This window comes from Magallana gigas, chromosome 2 (genome assembly GCF_963853765.1).
Source record: "Magallana gigas chromosome 2, xbMagGiga1.1, whole genome shotgun sequence".
NCBI classification, from domain to species: domain Eukaryota; kingdom Metazoa; phylum Mollusca; class Bivalvia; order Ostreida; family Ostreidae; genus Magallana; species Magallana gigas.
Window position 1 is genome coordinate 16,012,992 of NC_088854.1, and position 20,063 is coordinate 16,033,054.

A 20,063-nucleotide genomic window follows, 5' to 3' on the forward strand; every position below is an offset into this window, starting at 1 on the left:
TTCTTTTATAGTATGAAAAAAAAAACAATTATGCAATCGAGAAAATTCAAACTAAATTGCGTTTTTTTTTTTTCAAACCTTTGCATTTTCTTCTCAGAAGAACTTTGACAGAAATATTACTTTAAAATAAACATAGAATAAAATAAATATATACATATAAAGTAACATTGTTATAAAATAAGATACTTTTATCGAATCCTCGTCCAAAACAATCTGACTGTCTGTGTGGGTTTGTCCTCCAAGGATTGCTCAGGTTAACTTGTGCAAGATATAATTCGAGTTGTTTTCGGGTGTGTTCCGTCCTCTTTTGACTGAGTATGCACTTCTTTAGTATTTATTTATTGCACCTGAAGGCAAATTAAGTTTCTTGTAATTGACTGTTAAATCAATATGATGTTATTATGTGATTCTATGTATGAGTTAATTTATTTATTGACCTTCACCTTTGCATGACGAGATGAGAATCTTGAGGAGACTGACAGAATGAGGAATCGGAGCAATTCTGGTGTTCGCTTAGACTACTACCAGAGGTTACTAAATAAAACCATTCTAAAATACCAGGTAAATTTACCATCCATTTTGGGGGTTTGATGGACATCTTCCTGTTTTGTATTTGCATGAGAAAATGTTTTGATACCCAAATATTCATGTATTTGCCATTTTGGGTAATAATTTCAATGTAATTGTAATATGGTAGATGTTATAATATTCTCACTATAAATGATTTAGATAATACATACACAAAAACTTATATTTTAAAGTTTTTACTTCTGTGATAGTGTATAATATTCCTAATGTAATGTAACAGAGACACTTATTGCCTCTGCTGGGGTTTGAACCCGGGTCCTCTGGCATGCCAGTCCAGCACTCTACCGGTCGTGCTAAAGGGTGAACCCACTAGCCAGAGCTAGTAGGAATCCCATATGCCCCCCTCCAAGGAAAGAGGCATCCCGACTCTCCTGGAGTGCCAGCACCTATGGGGTGAAGTACTAGAGACAATCTCACTCACCCGCCAGAGAATACCCAGATCCCAACGTGGGCACCAAATGTAACAGAAACACTTATTGCCTCTGCTGGGGTTTGAACCCGGGTCCTCTGGCACGCTAGTCCAGCACTCTACCTATTGAACTAAAGGGTTAATTCACTAGCCAGAACTAGTAGGAATGTCGTATACCTGACTCTACCACAGTAACATTACAGTACATTGTATATAACATACATATGTATTAGTAGGGGCAATATGGACCATGGATATCGGGCTGGGTAGCTTAGTAGAGCTCCTGACTACGGTTGCATGGGTCCCAAGTTCGATTCCCAGTCCAGCCATATATTTTCATTGTACATGTATTAATATATGATCATTCCTTCTACTTAAACTCATGTACTCTGTCTCAATGGACACAGATAAATATTAATGAAAAACAATTGAATTCAGTGTTAGTTTGGTGTTGTTTACTGTACTTAAGCAAAAGTTAAACATGGATGTAATTTTTCCACAGAAATGGTGAATTACTTGGATTTGAAAGCTTAAAATAAAATGGTCTTTCATAAAATCAGTGCAGACCTCTGACTGATTTCATTGTTTTTCATTTGTCAATCACATCCCTGGTTATATAAATATGCAACCTTCTTTCTTCAGTATTATGTTTGATGAAAGTTTGATTATGATATGCACACATTTTCAGATTAACCTCTCAAATAAATCTATTGAGATAAAAAACAATAATTTTTATGTACTTCACAGAATCCAGTAACAGGTTTACTACCTGCCAGTGAAGAAAACAGCCATGCATGGGTACGAGACAATGTCTACGCTGTTTTATCAGTATGGGCCTTGGCACTGGCCTACAGAAAAACAGCTGATTTGGATGAAGACAGGGCCAAAGCATATGAATTGGAACAGGTAAATTTGCAATTGTTGGTATAAAGGATGACAGACCTAATTTGCTTTGAGCATTAATATTGAACATCTTTAAGGAGTGATTGTTCCGAACATTAAATTCTTAATGTTATGTCAAAGTTGGTAAAAAATTGCATATATGACACAATATTTAGCTTTTCTACATCATCAATACATACTTTACATGCTGCTTGTAGAGGCTTATATTGTATAATCTAAAATGCTAAAATACAATTTTCAACATTATTTTACACGCATAGTTCTGTATTGAGTTTAATATTAGCTCAAGTTATTTATCTTATCTAGCTGCATAGATAAGTCAACAGAGTTTCTGCCAGCTAGTAGTTAAAAAATAATTAAACCATCACTGTGCTTAAGTTTTGAAGTTTTTTTTCATAAAAAATGTGTAGTATTCTCCAATAGTTGTTTGGTTTCATAAATCAACGTTAAATTGATGACATATAAAACCTTTTTCATAGAGTTTGCTCAGTACTTATATGAAAATTGAAGTAAAATAACGACACACTGCACTTTGACATGCTTCCTCAAAAAAAACAAAATCGATGGCATGGTCATTTTTTGATAATATTTTATATTAAAAATCATCATATAAGTACACTGTATCATATTTTAGTTTTGATAGAAAATCTATTCGCAGAATTTTATAAACATCATTTTTTCTCTTACAAGAAAACTTTTGACCACTATATTCAATTGAAATAGAGATGTAATACATGTAAAATAATTTTTAAAATGGTCTCTATTAAAAATCTAGTTTGATTTTTATATGTTAATTTCTGACTTATTTTCAATTGGTACATCTTTAATTACTCTAACTTGTATAAAATTTTTGTGAAAATCACTATAATAGAAATGAATTTGGTCTGTCTTCCTTTATGATTTGTTTGTGTAACAATTACTTGCATTCACTCTCCTATTTTGCTATCGTGGGATTTCGCTTTTATGAACTTTATATTCTAACTCTGTAAGGTATTTTTGGATTGCCAATTTTTGCTAGAATCAATTGTTAATGAGAATGGATTCATTTTTACTCGTTTCAGTATGTGTATGAATGTCCTTATCATTGAATTTATTCTTTGAATTTCTAACAGTCTGTTGTGAAGTTGATGAGAGGTTTACTTCGCTGTATGATGTCCCAGGTGGAGAAGTTGGAAAGGTTTAAGCACACACAGCACGTGAATGATTCTCTGCATGCTAAGTACTGTAGTAAGACCGGTAAAACAGTAGTGGGAGACCAGGCTTGGGGTCACCTACAAATCGACGCCACTTCTCTGTATATATTGTCACTGGCTCAAATGACAGCATCAGGTAATTAATCAATATTTTCAAAATAAATTGAATTGCTGACTTTATCAAATACTTTATTTTCCTTTTAAGTGTAATTTGTTTGATCGAGTCTGAAGGTTTATTTTCGCTTGCATTTAAATGTGCATGTTAATAATGATTAAAATAAAATTTTATTTATATTTCAGGTCTTCAAATCATATTCACTTTAGATGAAGTGTCCTTTGTACAGAATTTGATATTTTACATCGAAACAGCATATAGAACACCAGTAGGTTTTTTTTTATGTATACACAACTCTTAATCTATAATACTGTAGATTCCTAATTAATGTGAGGAATTACATATAATATCCACATTAAATTGCAAAAAACTCCTCTTGTGGATTTTAAAATCTCGCTTTCATTTTTCAGATTCGTACGAACTGTATTAATTATAATGAAAGTTTGGTGCTCGCAATTTTATATTCCTGCAATTTGATATAATCCTGTGGAATCACGAAATCATTTGCATGTTATCGAAGCTGTTAATTATCTTCTATTGTGTGTAATGATATTTTTTCTCTCACATATAGGATTATGGTATATGGGAGAGAGGAGACAAAACCAATCATGGACTTCCAGAACTGAACTCGAGCTCTATTGGGATGGCAAAGGTGTGTGGTATAGTAGAGCTTTCATAACAGATAACTGTGTTTATGCTAATAATGTAAGGAAAACTAGAGTGTACTGGGTAAGGTATGTGATAGTCTTATAAAGGAACACTGATTGTAGGTAAAGTATATACAGAAAAATTCCTCAATGCATTATTTCTGCATCAACACAAAATTATCAGAGGTGTTATATTAATTCTGTCCATGGAGTGTAATTCTTTTTCCCAGAATTTAAAAAAAAACCTTGAGCACACCAGATGTCCCAGGTATTTGTTCCTTGTCGTAGCATAAAAAGCTAAGAGAATTTTGAATTATTTTTTAGGCAGCACTGGAGGCAATCAACGAACTGGACCTGTTTGGAGCCCGTGGCGGACCTTTGTCAGTGGTCCACGTTCTACCAGACGAAGCTCAACAGTGTCAGGTAACCATGATTGAATATTTTCATGTCCTTAAATTATCAACACAACTTCAGAAATTCTTGGCCCAAAGATTATTGGGTCATGAAGCTATCTTTGAATTAAGTCTTTATTTGTACATTTGAATACTGTCAATAAAACAGAGAGGACTTTGAATCCTCATAAGAAATTCTCTATTATGCTCTTAAGGCTACATATTCATTTTTTGAATCATTCAAAATTTGATTTACAGGTATGTCTTTACGTGCATCATGTTTCTGTTGTTAAATGAGTTTTGTGGTACCGCGGATTCATTTAATTTTCGTTAGGGCCAATTTTCATGGGTTGTGTGATTTTGTTTTTTCATGTAGATATAATTTTGTTGGTGCGTCAGTTTTCAATTTCAGAAGGAAAACTTAATCTTTCACAATATGTTCTTTTCGAGGATGTAAATTCATAGGTTAGGACTACCCACAAATACCACGAAAATTAAGCCACCACAAATTCTTATGATTCCACAGTATATGCATTAATAGCATGTGGTGATTTGGCTAGTTGCAGTGCTAGCCACCTTTACATGTTTTGCAATTTAATTATCAAAAAGTAATGCATGAATATTACAGCAGATAAATTCAGTTCATAGTACCTGGTATGTTTGTATATTTGCAGGCTATTCTTCTTTCTATGCTACCCAGAGAATCAAACTCAAAAGTAAGAATCTTTGTATTTTTATGTATAACATAAAACAAAATTCAAATTGATTTTCTCATTTTGTGGTTTCTCTTTTGTATTGAACAAGGGTTCAATTAAATGAATTTTCTGTAAATAAAATTTCAACTTTGCTTAACTTCTTAGACTTTAACAGTCCTTGAAAATTGCCCCCTCAAAAAGAGAAACTGTCATGATTCCAAAGTGAATATATTTAATTCTTGTAGGAGATAGATGCTGCCTTACTGACTGTGATCAGCTTCCCAGCTTTTGCTGTGGATGATGGTGAAAAAGTTGAAGAAACCAGAGATTCAATTGTCACCAAACTAGAGGTATGCCTGTACAGTTTGATGACTTCCCACAGAATGGGAGTGTTGTGTCAGTTATTGTACATAGATACTCTTTATATTTTTATGCACTGACTCGAATATTCTACTTTTACTTTCAAACTTGCCTTTGAATACATTAACCAGTGTATCTTTATATACATGATGATACGTAAATTAGCACTGGGAGGATACTGTACTTAGCCGATTCGGTACTTAATTATCACGATACATGAGATGCATTATGATACATATCAATTTATTCAATTTGTCAGTGTTTTACCGCATATCCATATTGATTTCAATATATTTGAAATGATCGAGCATTGCACAGTTAACATATAACTTTAGCCTTGTGTAAACTATTTCTGTCACAAACAGGTATTCGGAAAGTTTTCCACAGTCTAGATTAGCTTCGTAACAGTTTTGAAAGCTTAAGAGTCTTCCGCCATCTTTGTACTTTCATATTAAGTGTGTGAACTAAAAGTAAATGATATATAAAGCTGGGATATTTTGAAAAATTGAAAAAGCATTTGCTCATGTATCGTTGTATCAGTGGTAAGTGTAACTGTATAAATCCTCATATCATCAAAACATTTATACATGTATATAATTATGTAATAAAAAAAATTTTAGTTGATGAACAGGCAACGAAATGAAGTAACCGATACCAGTAGTTGAAAAAGAACTCAAGCTATCTGGTTTTGTTTTGTTTTTTACAGGGAAAGTATGGTTTTAGCAGATTTTTACGAGATGGATATAAAACTGCAAGAGAGGTAAATTTGTTATTGTGTATGAGGATACATTACACCACATAATATTTTTATGACACAACATAAAGCAAAAGCTAAGTATTATTACCTTTCTTTTAGCTACCAAGACAGAATTAAAACTTTATATAATAATATGTACATGTATAAACATGGCACACATGTACAATTCAGAATTTATACATGTACATTGTATACTTTTTTACAAGGCAGAATTTAACTTTGCATGACAACAAGTATTCAGACACACATATTTTTACAGGACCCGAACCGTTTACACTATGAACCCTGGGAACTACAGGTGTTTGAGAGGATAGAGTGCCAGTGGCCAATGTTCTTTGCTCTGTTTGTGCTGGATGGTTTGTTCAATGGAAGAGAGGAACAGGTTTGTTTAAAGGGATAATGAGATTTTATTCAAATTACAATGTAGTACCAACTCTCTTTCTGCCACTAATCACTGTAACCCATTTGATTCTGAATACCTACTTTGATAAATAAGTTAAAACTTTTTAAACAAACTTGAAATGTTTTAGGTAAAGAAATACTCAGAGAAGTTAGATTCAGTGATGATAAAGTCAGATGAAGGAATCCATCTGCTGCCGGAACTCTATGCTGTGCACAAAGAGATGGTTTGGATTTTCTTTCTACAGTTTTAAGCTAATCATCTTTTTGGCAGAGCTTTTTTAAAAATAAGAGAGTTACAGAAAATGTATAAAATATTTAAGACAAGGCTGCTTTAAGTAGAGAATAATTATGTTTCTTTTCTGACCTCATGTCAATGTTAATATGTGTAAATGTTTCTTGTTTATTGCTGTGCATATTTTGTAAGCAATATGACAGAATTTATGATATCTTAATCTGTGATCTAAAGAATGAGCTTAATGGATATTTTTACAACTTTCCCTCATTTCTTTGTAGGTTGAGCAAGAATACAAAACCCCAAACAGTCAGAAGAGAGAAGCAATAGGAAGACTTCCTCACCGCTGGGGACAGTCCCTATACATCATCAGTAAACTGGTCCAAGAGGTCAGTGAAACTGTTCAATCAAAGACGTTCTCCTCATTTGCTGCCACAATGCACTGCACTTGAATCAAGGACCATGATCATAAACTAAGAAAAGACCATCAAGTCTATATTTTTGGTTTATTTGAGTCATAAATTTTGAGCCATTTGTTTGATATTTTAGCATATAAACACTGCATAATTTCATTTTAATTATTGAGTTACCAGTATTTCAAAAATTACATCTCTTTAGAATTTTAAGTGAAGTCTATTCTCATGTTGTGGTATTGAGGCATTTGGTATGATATGCATACACAGGCACATCTTTGACAGTATGACATTCTAAGAATGAACAAATTGGTTTGTACCATAATTGTAGTCTCAATAAATTTCACAATGTAAGTTGTGTTTATGTCAATTTCAGGGCTTCCTTTCTCCTGGGGAACTGGATCCTCTCAATCGTCGCTTGGTCTCAGAACCAAAACCAGACATAGTTGTTCAAGGTCCATTTTCTTTTTTACTTAAGTTATAGAGCTTGCACTAAATTTGCAATACTGTTGATAATCTGTTATAAGGATTTTGTGCATATCTACAAAATACATTGTATACTGGCTGATGAATGCTTGCATACAATTTCACAACAGATTGTTTAACTTACAACCCTAACTTTGATATTGAGATACACAACCATAAATTCATGTGTATACAGTGAATTAACTATGTATTGAACTGGCTTTACAGTTGTGATTTTGGCTGAGGATGAGTTTATCCAGTCCAAGCTGTGGGAACATGGCATCAAGGTCCAGACAATGGAGGAGGTTCGGCCGCTACAGGTGTTCCCCGCAAGTGTGCTCACACAGATCTACTCCTTACTGGGTGAGTCAGCCTTATCTCATATCATTAAAAACAGTGTTATACAAGGGCCAATGCAATCCACAAGGAAAAAATGTATCTAAAGTTTTTTTTTATAATGTCCCCTTACATGCTAGCGAGTTCTGATAATTTGTCAAGCATTTGAAATGGGGAATGTAGGCTTAGATGGATGCATACATATATACCTGGGTAGTCATTTTTATATGGAGTTCAAACTTGCTTAAAAAGGACAACTGTGAATCATTGACTGTACAACAAGTGCATGTATCAAACCCATTAAACTTTTCATTGTGATTGAAAATAAGCAGATTTTGATTGACTTCAAAATTTCCTGATCTGTTCTCTGTTCAGTGTAAGACCCAATTAATCATATTGTTGAAATAGGGAGAAACAAGAAAATGGGATTGACTGGCCGCCCAAAGAATGAAATAGGTCTTCTGGCAACCAGCAAGCTGTACACTTACCGGGATCAGATCTTGGCTTTTATACCTCAGGTAGGTTTATATTGTGTCTGATTATATTGAACCATGATTTCCACAGTTTGTCAATATATTTATTTATAAACATTTCTTAAAGTCATGATATGATTATCATAGTATGAAATCTTAGTGCAATACAAATGATCATCTTCTGACATACATATACGTTGGAAGCATTATTAATAGACAAAAGAAAAATAGCAAGCCTCTTTTTGCAGACGGCAGATGAGCATCAGTTTTATCTCCCCAAAGACACTCTATTAAAGCTGGACATGTTTGCCAATGACGTGGGTTTCCTGTCATCCTACTGGGGATCTCTGGGACGACCTCTGCTTATTTTTCCAGTGTCCACCAATCTTAATTATCTAGGTCTCAATGTTTGATTAATTGATTTCTTTGCAGAATGAAGCTTGTTTTTACAGCATTTTTGGGATGATTAACAGCATCTTGAATGTATTTCCTTAACAGGTTATACTAAATTCTGCACATATTTTATTACATACCTTTCCTATTTTTCGGAAGCAAGTTTTACAGAATGAACTTTTTTGAGAATGTCTATCTTATGGACTGACAATTGAATCTTAACTTGGCAGGGCATCCAGTTGAAGAAGTGATGACATGGGATTTTATTTGTTCATTTTCTTTATGAATCTTTTTCATTTTGTAGAGAATCGATCGTAATGGAATTTGGCTAAAGTAGATTAGAGTTATTTGTGGTTGTAGGACTTTAAAGATATACACATGAATGAAAATATTATTCTAAAAGAAATGAATGTTAAAAGCACTAGTATCTTTAAAAAAGTATGCATACATTTACTTGTGTTCTTGAAAATATCAGTGCTAGAATATGAATGGATTAAAACTACAAGATACTGTAATTATGTACCAGTATCCAATGACTTTTTGTTCTAAGATTTGTATTGTTGCAAATGTTGCATTTAAAATGTCATCACATTACAAGGCATTTTGATAATTATGATTTACATATTAGACCACATCAAATTTATTTTGACATACTCACGGTGTCAATGCTTTTATAAATATCAGTAAAAACTTTTTTGCAGATTGAAAGATTTTGAGCACCACACGTTTTCCTCAAAACACCATTTTCTATTAACAAATATTGCTATGAATTTTTCCTATCCACCAATAGTTTTCTTTTTATACAGTTTCATTAATTTTTTTCCATACTTAGTTTGTGGACATGAGCAATTATTACCTCCCCTTGGACATAGACTTTGCATTGTTTACTTTCAATCTGGAATTGGAATATCTGTCCAAAACCTGGAGAATGATGGGGCGTCCCACTGTCACCTGTCAAATCACTCATACGATGCTAGGTTTGGCTCTAACGACTTGTTCAGTATAAACACCTGCTAGAATCTGCTAGGTTGAGATTCACCTTTAACCTTTGTTTTGCAATCTGTTACTATAGTCCTAGATGTGTAGCTGTGTTGTGTCGCATGCTGGTGGATGCAGGTACTGGTACAGTTTACAGAGCTTCCTTTCATTCTACGTGACCAAAAATTGCAATTTCATTACAAATGTAAAATGTTCCATTTTAAATCTACAAGTCATAACGTCTTGAAGTATCTGCCTAGAAGTTGAAATTTTAAAAATTAGAAAATGATCAACATCCCTTTATTTATTGACTTTCCCATTGTACCACTCATTAGACAAGCTCCAGTTATGCTATGTTCATGTAAAGCCCATGAAAGATTTTTCTCTAAGAGATCGAATGTTTTTTGTTTTAGTATTTTAACATCACCTTTGTACATTTGTATATACATGTTTTGGTATTCTACTACTAAACCCGTTTGACAGAGTATAACCCAGCTGTTATACAGAAAGACACATTTGTGTTGATTATGTAAATCTGGTACTCACTTTGAGATTTATGTTGATTTGTTTAGGATCATGACTTTGTTCTAATAAATTCAGAGCCACTTTAAACCTCCTAGAATCTCTCAAGGTGATGAAGCCAGATTTACATAATGTTACCAACAAACTACTAACTTAATTAGCACACTTACCTGTCAGTTTTGATGTTTTACTCATTTCTGTTGAATTGATGTGTATCCTTTCAGTATGTTGACCCTCACCAGTTCTATCAAGCTTTTGACTACAACTTTATCATAGACAAATTTAAGAATGATGTGGGTTATTTCACGGGTAATTGGAGGAGCCTGGGTCGACCTGTCTACATTTATTCCATCACAAAAGCTGTGTTAGGTGCGGTTAGTTTGAACACTTTTCTGCATTCCAGAGAATATATACATAGTAGTGTACTTTGTGTATGTGGGTGTAGATTCCTCTAGCACTGGGATCCAATCTAGTTTTAAACAAATACTGAACAGATAATGTACAAGTTTATTGCCGAATCATTGCGCTACTCTTCAGCATCAAACTCAGCAATTGCTTGGCATTCAACTAAATATCATGCCATCAAGGTAAAAAAAAAGAAGCAAAAATCTGCATTAGATTGGATCATGAATAACATTTTTCATGTTGATATTGTAAGATCTGATTTTAAATTAATGAGACTGCTTCTAAGCAAGCAAGCAACTTATGATATGCTGTTTGGCATTTGCTTCCAGAATAGTGTTTTGGCATGTGTAGTGCAATTTATGAATTATAATTTAGAAAATGTACCAAAGTGTGTCAATATGAATGAAAATACCAGCATTATAAGCATGAATTCTCACAGCTCTTTGAGCAAATGCCAAAAAATCAACAATTAATTGTGCTTGAATTTTTCTAATTATTTTTGTTTATTATACATTCGGAGTAATAACTATGTTGTCTTTGGTTGTTGTCTGTGGAGTTGATGTGATGATAAAGTCCCTCTATGTGCATACATACAGTTACAGTTATATAGTCCTGGTACTAACAACCCCCTGTAGATCAGCTGATAGGTCAGTCAGAGCTAGAGTAGATATATGGTGTCGGGTGGCATTAATAACCTTTTTTTATAATTATTAATGATTAACCTTAGTTTTTAAAACTTAATAGATATCCCAAGTTTGGTCAGAAAAGCCCAGATATTCTGTCTTTATTTCAAGGAAGAAATGTATAGGTTAGGTAAAGTTATGTTATGAAATTTGTTCATGTTTGTTCAGTGAATTTTGCAAGATTTTATTTCTTTTTTGAGTTTTAAGCTTTAGATGTAAATAGAAGTTGGTTTAAAAGAAAATTATGTATCGGAAATGCCAATTTATATACTGGTACTAATGTAATTTACATCCATTATTAGGTTTGCCATATTTGTGCATCTGTAGAGAGTATGAGATAGTCTACACTAGTGCTAACTGTATCATTACTGTTCTGTATACAAATTTTATATATCAACATCTAAACTCATAAATAACCAACTAGAAAGTACCACATGTACATGTATCAATAGATCACAATATTCATACTCATCATACATTGTATATAGCACTGGGTAAAAAAATTAAGGCCTTAATTATTGCTTTCCAGAGATTATCGTGTGGAGAAACTGCAGAAAAGCTGTTATTTTTTCATACAACTAAACGGAATGGATGCAAATCTGGTTGCATTCTTTCTGACTTGCTTAGATATTTGTTTATTTGTAGTTCATGGATGGCCGACAATTCTACTTCCAACAAGACCTTAAATTATTATTTGACATACTCCGTAGTGAGATCTCATATCTCAAAAACAGTTGGATTGGAGTAGGGCGCCCAACGGTCACCATCTCAATCAGTAGCTCAGTGCTCGGTAGGTGGATCCAACATTTCAGTGGTTCATCACAAAAAAACAAAAAAATACATGTACTAGGTAATTACACTAGTGTCAAAAATGCAAGGAAGTTTTCATGGGGAATCATAAAAATAAAGATATTTTTTGCACATTTACAAAAAATAATAGTTTTGTTAAAAAGAGAGTTTTTTTAGTTAGTATGAGGTTTTACTGTACTATGAAAACAGTAATAAGTGATACCTAGATAAATATCGATATAGCTTATCAAGTGATAATGTTTATCACATTCTCTTTAATGTTAACTACTGGTAGTTGATTGACATGTAGATAGAGCATCATCCATTTTGATGTATATGAAATAGCCTATAAGATTTATGTAATAGATAGATAATACTCTTGAAATATCAGTAAATATGGTGATGCCTTGGTTTAAAAAAAAACAATTTAAAACCCCCCCTAATTTCCCCCTAAAATAATGATTAAGACTATTGATAGAGTCAAACTCGAGAACTAAAAATCACAATCGGCTAAGTATTCATTAGTACATGTATTGAACATTAAATTTAATTTTTTCAGTAGCAAGGGCAGACTAAATGAAGTGTAGGATTTTTTTTTTTGATGAATGTCGTGATTTTTACAATCTGATTACCCGGTACATTGCTTTAGGTTACATGTATTGTACTCAAAGTGCTGTATTACCATTTACAAAAGTCACGCAATATTATATTACATGTAATACCACTACATGTAATATGCATGTGCTAATACCTGAACTGAGCTATAATTGGAGATATTTATTTAAATGTTTAATAAAAGAAGTATTGACATTGATGTATACTAGTGAAGTTTTGAGAACAGAAATGTACCCTCCTTGCAGCAATTTAATTGTACTTGTGTGATAACCCTTCCAACGTACAGTATAAATATGTAGTAATCAAGAACTGTTTAGGTTACCCAGTGTGCATGTTTTGTGGGCTACTTGCCAATAATAAACTATGTATAGAACAGCATCAAATAATCAGACATTCATAACAGAAAATATAAAATCACTTGGTGTTTCCCTCAAGATTTGTGCTTTTTACTGTACGTCAGAAATGTCCTATTGGTAAATTCATCAGCAAAACCAGTTATAGCTTATGTTCAGTGTAGACTCATTATACCTATATATATTCCCTTTTCATGTATAAAAGCATGCACGTAGATGATGCACACATATATATATATATGTATACATTTATATATAGTACATGTACTAGTAATTGTTTCTGCACAAACATACTTGAACTTCAAGATCTGTGTGATAAACTGTAATGGAAGTTGATGCACATGGGTATGTACAAAACGTATTTGTTGTATTCAGACTGGAAATACACAGCCTGGTACATGTATATAAAGGACATCAAAAGTTCTTACCATAAAGGGCTGATCTGATATATTGAGTTAGGTATACATGTCTGTTATCAGCATAACTTAAAGGAGTCTCTCTCTCTCTCTCTCTCTCTCTCTCTCTCTCTCTCTCTCCAGTACTTGTACTGGAAATTGTTTTGTGTACTCATACTAGCATTAACAGTTTTAAAAAATAGAGCAGTTGTTATTTATAGAAGATGGACAGTGAAATAGATTCATCCAATATTTTCTATAATAATAGAAAAAATACATGAGTTATGATTTTTCCTTAGCGGGGGGCATCAATTGTGAGCTTGCTCATAGTACCCTGGTACCTCTAGTTAACTCTATCTTAACTCTATCTAGTTTTGACATTGATAAATTTGATTTTGATTGATTTCGTTCTGTTGAGCAGACTGAATGTCTCGGGTGTTTATCACTGTGAGCTGTACCTGTACCTGATATACAGTGACTTGTAATTGGAAATGAAGAGTCAGATAATACGAAAAAATATTCATTATATTCATTAAGTTAATTAAAGCTGCTTGATCTGATAAAAATCTAGCCATCATAGTACTGAATAATGTTTTTATACAAATACTGTACATTCCTTTGAAAGTTATACACTTATACACTTTACCATATTACATCTGAAGGTTATTGTCTCTTTTCAAAGATAGAAATAATTTATTAAAAAAATACATGTACTTTTATTTGTTTTACCATAAATAAAAGTGCATTTGTTGTGAAGAGGAAACATCATCCATTTGGCATCATATCCTCTGATTGCATAAATCAAATTCCTTTGAAATTATATGCATATATAATGAACAATATTATTCACTCTTTTTCAGCTTAATGATAGCAATACCTGATCAGTCTCAACATCCAAATGAATCATTATAAGTTAGGGGAAAACATCTGTAACAGTTTGAATTTTGTTTTAAAACCCATTTTGGTGATCATTTTTGTTTATGGACATAGTGCATAATTGGTAGGAAAAACTACTGTATTGCATGCATGTATATTGATACATTTTTGAAATTAAAAAAAAAACCCTTTAATTGGCAGCATTCATAAAATATGGTGTCCAATTATATCAAGCAGCTTTAATTTAATTTAAAATGTAGTTATATACAAATCATCTTTGTTAAAAAATTTATATTCTTTTCTTTCACAATTTCTAGAAACATATACAACTATATAAACATTTACTGGTAGCTATTTTCGCCTGCTTTAAAATGTGAGAATTCTTTCTTCCTTTTGTTGATTATGTTTTTAGTCAGGTAGTATGTTCATACTAAAAACTGCCCAAAAGTCAGTAGTTTGTCCAATGTGTTAAGCAATATCCCCCTTACCAGTCTTATCTTTATACTACATAACCATAGATGTTAGCATTCAAGTAAAACCTCAGTGGTAGTAAACATTCAAGTCATTTATTTATAAAGATGTAACATCTAAGGAAATCTTTTGTTGATTTAACAGTTGAACTGAAATCTAAAATAATCATTCAAGTCAACCATGTACATGTATTATATAAAGTATATATATTCAAGTAAACCTTTTGTGTTTATTTACAAGAGAATTTAAGTGAGCCTTCAAGTAGGGATTCAAGTAAAATTTGTGATGATGCAATATAACAGAAGTATCGATAAATATTCAAGAAAACCTGAAGAGGTAATACTAAAGAGATGCCTTTATGTAAACCCCCTGTGATTATTGAAAATAGAAGTACTTGGCATGAAAGTAACATTAATTTTACTTATCGATAAATCACCCTGTCAGTAGTGCAGTGATCTATCTATGTCATATCATGGTATTTATATATTACATCATGGTATTGAATTTAAGAATAGTTTTAATTCTAAGTCTAAAAACTTGAGGTTAAATGAAGTAAAACAAATTACACTGCAGTCTCTATAAATAATTTAATTTCTTGAAAGTTTTTCAACTCATAACTTTACTTATGAAGTTATATATATATGCTTCTAAATTTTAACTCTCTGATGCATATTGAGTTTGTAAACTTTCATACTGAACAAGCTTGCTGAAATACTGAGAAATACTTTCATCAATCTAATTGAAATAAGTACATTTTTAAATTTGCTCCTTTATGATACAGTGTACAAAATATTGAAAACAATAATTTGTATGAGGCCACCTCAGAATCTGGTTGGCTAAATTTTGTATGCCTATAAATGTACCAGGTATATAATTCATACCCAAAACGTTCATTCTGTTAGGTGACCCCCTACAGGATGATGTCAGATCTTGTAAAATGTATCATAGAGAAGTGGATTTACAAGACTTATTTTGATTGGATTGTACTTTCACTAATGAAATACGGGTACCAATTAAGATATTTCCATGGATAATGAAATGCATGGGTATATTTTATGTCTTGAAATTATTTTCTTACCCTGTATATGAATGCAGACAATGGGCTTTTTAGCTTGACTCACTTGCAATTTTGTCATGCCTTTTTTTTATGATTGGTTTATAAATAAGAAAATGTAATGGCACATTCAGCTACACTCACCGTTAATGTTACATGTACAAAGCTTTTTAGCCATTGTATATAAATGAATTGGTAATTGTCGGTAAATATGCATTTTAAGTGAATTACCATATAATTGCTGGTATCTTTTTTAAAATGAATTATTAGAAGTTATGACCAAAAATAATAAAGAAGTCCAATTATTAAAGATAATGTAAAGAAAGTTCATTTGAAAAATTGAAATGCATCGAAATAAATTTTTTTCTCTGATCTCTTTGTTTACATGTCCATTTACATTTTAGATGTGGGACATAATCCGCCTGGAGCACTGATTGGTACCATCAAAAAATTACAGAGCGGCTACATTGCTGGCACAAGGCATGTTCAAATCAATGAAAATTGTCAACAAACCCACCAGCTGTAATTGACCAATGAAAGTATTGTACAATATTTGTTTTATTTGACAGAGTGCATTTGGGAAATTTGGCTGACTTTGTGACAACGTCCTGTATTACAAAGCTAAGCTTTCTACGAGATCCATCTCACAGTATGTTAACTTTGCATGCATATAGACTAGACTTGATATTGCAGGGTTTGAGTAAAAGTGCTGTGTAATTTTAGGTTCTGAATGTAGAGTTAATTTTTCCTTTATACATGCCAATGAATGGAATAGTTTCCTTCTTTTTTGAAGCATTGTCAATTTGTACAACATACTTGACCATCATAAGTAAAACCACCAGATTCGATAGTCATTTTGTATTGGAAATGGAATGATGAGACTCGAGTTTATACTTGTCCATCTTGTCAGTTTTTTTGGTAAATTGTGACTGATAAAAAATCTAGAGTGATAAATGTGTACAGTAAAGTATGTTACTAAAAACACAGTTATAATTTACACTTTCATTAGAATGAGTTTCACTCTCATTGAGTTTATATTTTATTATAAAAACTTATAGCAAATCAGCATTGCTTGTCCATGGGTTTGGCTATAACTGTTGTTGTAATTTAGTTTTGAAGCCGAAAGTTAAACTGACACTGTAAGTTAAAAGTTATGGAATTATTTTTCCTCCAATTGAAGTGAAATCTTCTGATATTTATAGAATTGCTTTGTTGTAGGTGAGGAGGTGAAGCACTTTGTAGGGGATATCTTCAACAGAATCCCAGACACCAGACCCCGTCTGTTATCATCTAGTCGAATCAAAACACGCCCAAGATCTCACTCCAAATCCTCAGTCCACGGCATTGTCCGGAGATCCAGGTCAATCCAGGTGGATCCAGCCCAGGCCAAAGGTATAGTCACCCTCATCATGCTTCTGGATGTAACTGTTAAAATTAGAAAATTTTTTTATCATTGTTATGCAGATTTTCAAATGTTATGTTATCCCTCGCTTTTATTATGTTATGATTAGAAACCAATTTTTAAGGTGTTACGTTTTGAAGATTCTAGTGTTTGTGTTTAAGTTTGTAGGGTAGAGGTTGTTTTATTGCTTAAATTTTAGTAATTTCAGAGAAGCTATGGAAATTTAGAAGTTCTGGTTATATGATAGTTGAATGATTTGTTTTTTTGTGTCCTGATGTTTAAACTTTGCCCTTTAGAGAGAGTTCCATCACCGCCTTGTAAGTTTGAACTGTACCTTGTGAATGCCTTTATGTCAGTCAGACAGCATCATTACATGGGCTCAAAGTGAAACAAACAGTTTTCATTTATATTATATGAAGGTTGAAAGGGGGTGTTTAGTGCTTTGGAAGTAACCTAGCTTGTATTGTCAGCTAAGCAAGATCAATTTTTTAAGATATAATTACATGAAGCTGTATTGTTTCCCTTCGAGTCCAACTTATCCTACCTGTGAAGTCAGAACAACAGCTAAAACACAGAAGGATACACAATTGTAATGTCTGGATTATTATTTGCTAGTATGGTTATTTCACAATTTTTTGCAGGAGGTGAAAATCAGTGTTTAGATAATTCTCTTTAAACTTATTCTCTCTTCACATTTTATATCTAGTTTAAAAATCCTGACAATTTGCAACTTGAGATTAAACATTGCTGTCATGAGTGTTTTTTTTTTTTTAAATTTAAATTATTTCAAAATTACGAAAGCCCATTGAGCTCATATTCGTAGGTAAAAAAAATATTTTTTTTTGCAAATAAATGCGAAACTTTCGCGATTAAACGCGTAAGTTTCGCAAATAAATGCAAAACTTTCGCGAATAAACGCGTAACTTTCTCGATATTACGCGTAATCTTCGCGAAACTTTCGCGATGTAACGCGAAACTTTCGCAATGTAACGCGTTAGTTTCGCGAATAAACGCGAATCTTTCGTGAATAAACGCAAAACTTTCGCGATTAAACGCAAAACTTTCGCGATTAAACGCGAAACTTAAATATAAATATTGTTATTTCATAGAAGAAACACTATGAAGAATAATTACTGAAAACAAATATATTAATTTAAATAAAACAAAATAATATTACATAAAGATGTAAATGAATTAGATTTAACCTTATACAAATAAACATAAATTCAAACGTAGGAAATCTTTAAAATCTTAGTACTGATTTTCAAAGAACATAATGCATCGCGCTTCTAACATTCTAATGGGCGCTTTATTATTGAAAATGGGGCAGCAACATATTTTAATTATGACAATTTTAATTCGAAATAAACGTTTTATTAGGTATGTTTTTAGAATTTAAAGGATATCATTGTTTAAAACGTTATAATATATATTATATCGCTGCAACATAACTTAACGTCTAGTTTTATATCAGAAAGATAAGTCAAGCTGTGAATTGAAATTTTCAAGCTTTTGTTCAAATCTAGATGACGTAAATTCGTCCTCCAAATTTATCACATATGTCATTTAAAAATTAATACTAAGATTTAAAAGATTTGTGACGGTTAAAAATTTATATCAATTTTTATAAGAAAAAGATCATCAATGAATGCCTGTTGCAACACAGGGTCGGCGAACAACTGAAAATCGTAATATGATGCTCAAACTTATTATCTACTTTGGACATATAACATATAAAAATGTTATGATAAAGTTTTATCAGATTTATTAATATCTATATGCAAAAAGGAAATTTTGTCTTCATAAATCAACGTAACACGGATATTTTAATGATAATGAATAATAAGTATTTATTATATAAAACCTAAGATGTGTTTGTTTTCCATCGTTTTTCTACATATGGGTTCTGTATGAAATGACAATATTTATATAATAGTTTCGCGTTTATTCGCGAAACTTACGCGTTTATTCGCGAAACTAACGCGTTTATTCGCGAAAATTTCGCATTATATCGCGAAAGTTTCGCATTATATCGCGAAAGTTACGCATTATATCGCGAAAGTTTCGCATTATATCGCGAAAGTTACGCGTTATATCGCGTGAGTTTCGCGTTCATTCGCGAAAGTTACGCGTTTATTCGCGAAAGTTTCGTGTTTATTTGCGAAACTAACGCGTTATATCGCGAAAGTTTCGCGTTTATTCGCGAAAAAAATATTTTTTTTACATACGAAAATGAGCTCAATGGGCTTTCGTACAAAATAGAGTAAAGATTTTGAAAAAAAAATACAATAAATTTTTTTTTCATATGATTTTATTCAGTATTTGGCATGATCAATAACCCATTAGACCAAAGCATTAGATATTTAGTATGTTATTTTAAAATAACCCAGGAATAACAGAAAAATGTACCTTTTTATTGCATGGTTGTATTCCATACAATAACTATATCAATCTAAACTGAATTGTATGTGTGCTTTCAAATTATATATCAAGTACTTACATGTATATAATTTGTTTTGTGTTATCGTGTTGTTTGTGTTGTCCTCTCAATATGTAATATGTATGCCTAGGTTACCATTATAAATGTGGACATTTTTGTGTGTTAACTGTTCAAAACCAAATAAAAACATTGGGCCACACCAATAAAATTTCTTTTTCGTCAGACATCCAAGAAAAAAAAGTATGAGTGGGCATGCGATTAAATAATAAGTATTTTTTTTTTTAGGCATGATTTTTAGGCAGTACAT

General features: G+C 32.2%; 1 protein-coding gene across 16 annotated transcripts in view; it reads left to right on the forward strand.

Annotated features, from left to right (window-relative positions):
• Positions 1 to 407: 407 nt before the first annotated feature.
• Positions 408 to 20,063, forward strand: part of LOC105343626 (probable phosphorylase b kinase regulatory subunit alpha) — a 34,374-nt gene continuing 14,718 nt past the window's right edge. For 11 of the 16 annotated variants that reach the window (XM_011451052.4, XM_011451057.4, XM_011451048.4 and 8 more), the window contains exons 1-20: positions 408 to 561; positions 1,745 to 1,903; positions 3,013 to 3,229; positions 3,394 to 3,476; positions 3,780 to 3,860; positions 4,180 to 4,278; positions 4,922 to 4,963; positions 5,188 to 5,292; positions 6,009 to 6,062; positions 6,319 to 6,441; positions 6,590 to 6,685; positions 6,975 to 7,082; positions 7,483 to 7,561; positions 7,800 to 7,934; positions 8,316 to 8,425; positions 8,629 to 8,779; positions 16,319 to 16,394; positions 16,484 to 16,563; positions 17,133 to 17,306; positions 17,613 to 17,633. In XM_011451052.4, coding sequence (XP_011449354.3) covers positions 484 to 561; positions 1,745 to 1,903; positions 3,013 to 3,229; positions 3,394 to 3,476; positions 3,780 to 3,860; positions 4,180 to 4,278; positions 4,922 to 4,963; positions 5,188 to 5,292; positions 6,009 to 6,062; positions 6,319 to 6,441; positions 6,590 to 6,685; positions 6,975 to 7,082; positions 7,483 to 7,561; positions 7,800 to 7,934; positions 8,316 to 8,425; positions 8,629 to 8,779; positions 16,319 to 16,394; positions 16,484 to 16,563; positions 17,133 to 17,306; positions 17,613 to 17,633 — 2,071 coding nt within the window. In that variant the 5' untranslated portion in view covers positions 408 to 483. Of the gene's footprint in view, positions 562 to 1,744; positions 1,904 to 3,012; positions 3,230 to 3,393; positions 3,477 to 3,779; positions 3,861 to 4,179; positions 4,279 to 4,921; positions 4,964 to 5,187; positions 5,293 to 6,008; positions 6,063 to 6,318; positions 6,442 to 6,589; positions 6,686 to 6,974; positions 7,083 to 7,482; positions 7,562 to 7,799; positions 7,935 to 8,315; positions 8,426 to 8,628; positions 8,780 to 9,605; positions 9,751 to 10,497; positions 10,643 to 12,006; positions 12,152 to 16,318; positions 16,395 to 16,483; positions 16,564 to 17,132; positions 17,307 to 17,612; positions 17,634 to 20,063 lie in introns of all 16 variants that reach the window. The other 5 variants (XM_011451053.4, XM_011451059.4, XM_011451051.4 and 2 more) reach the window with 4 other exon arrangements.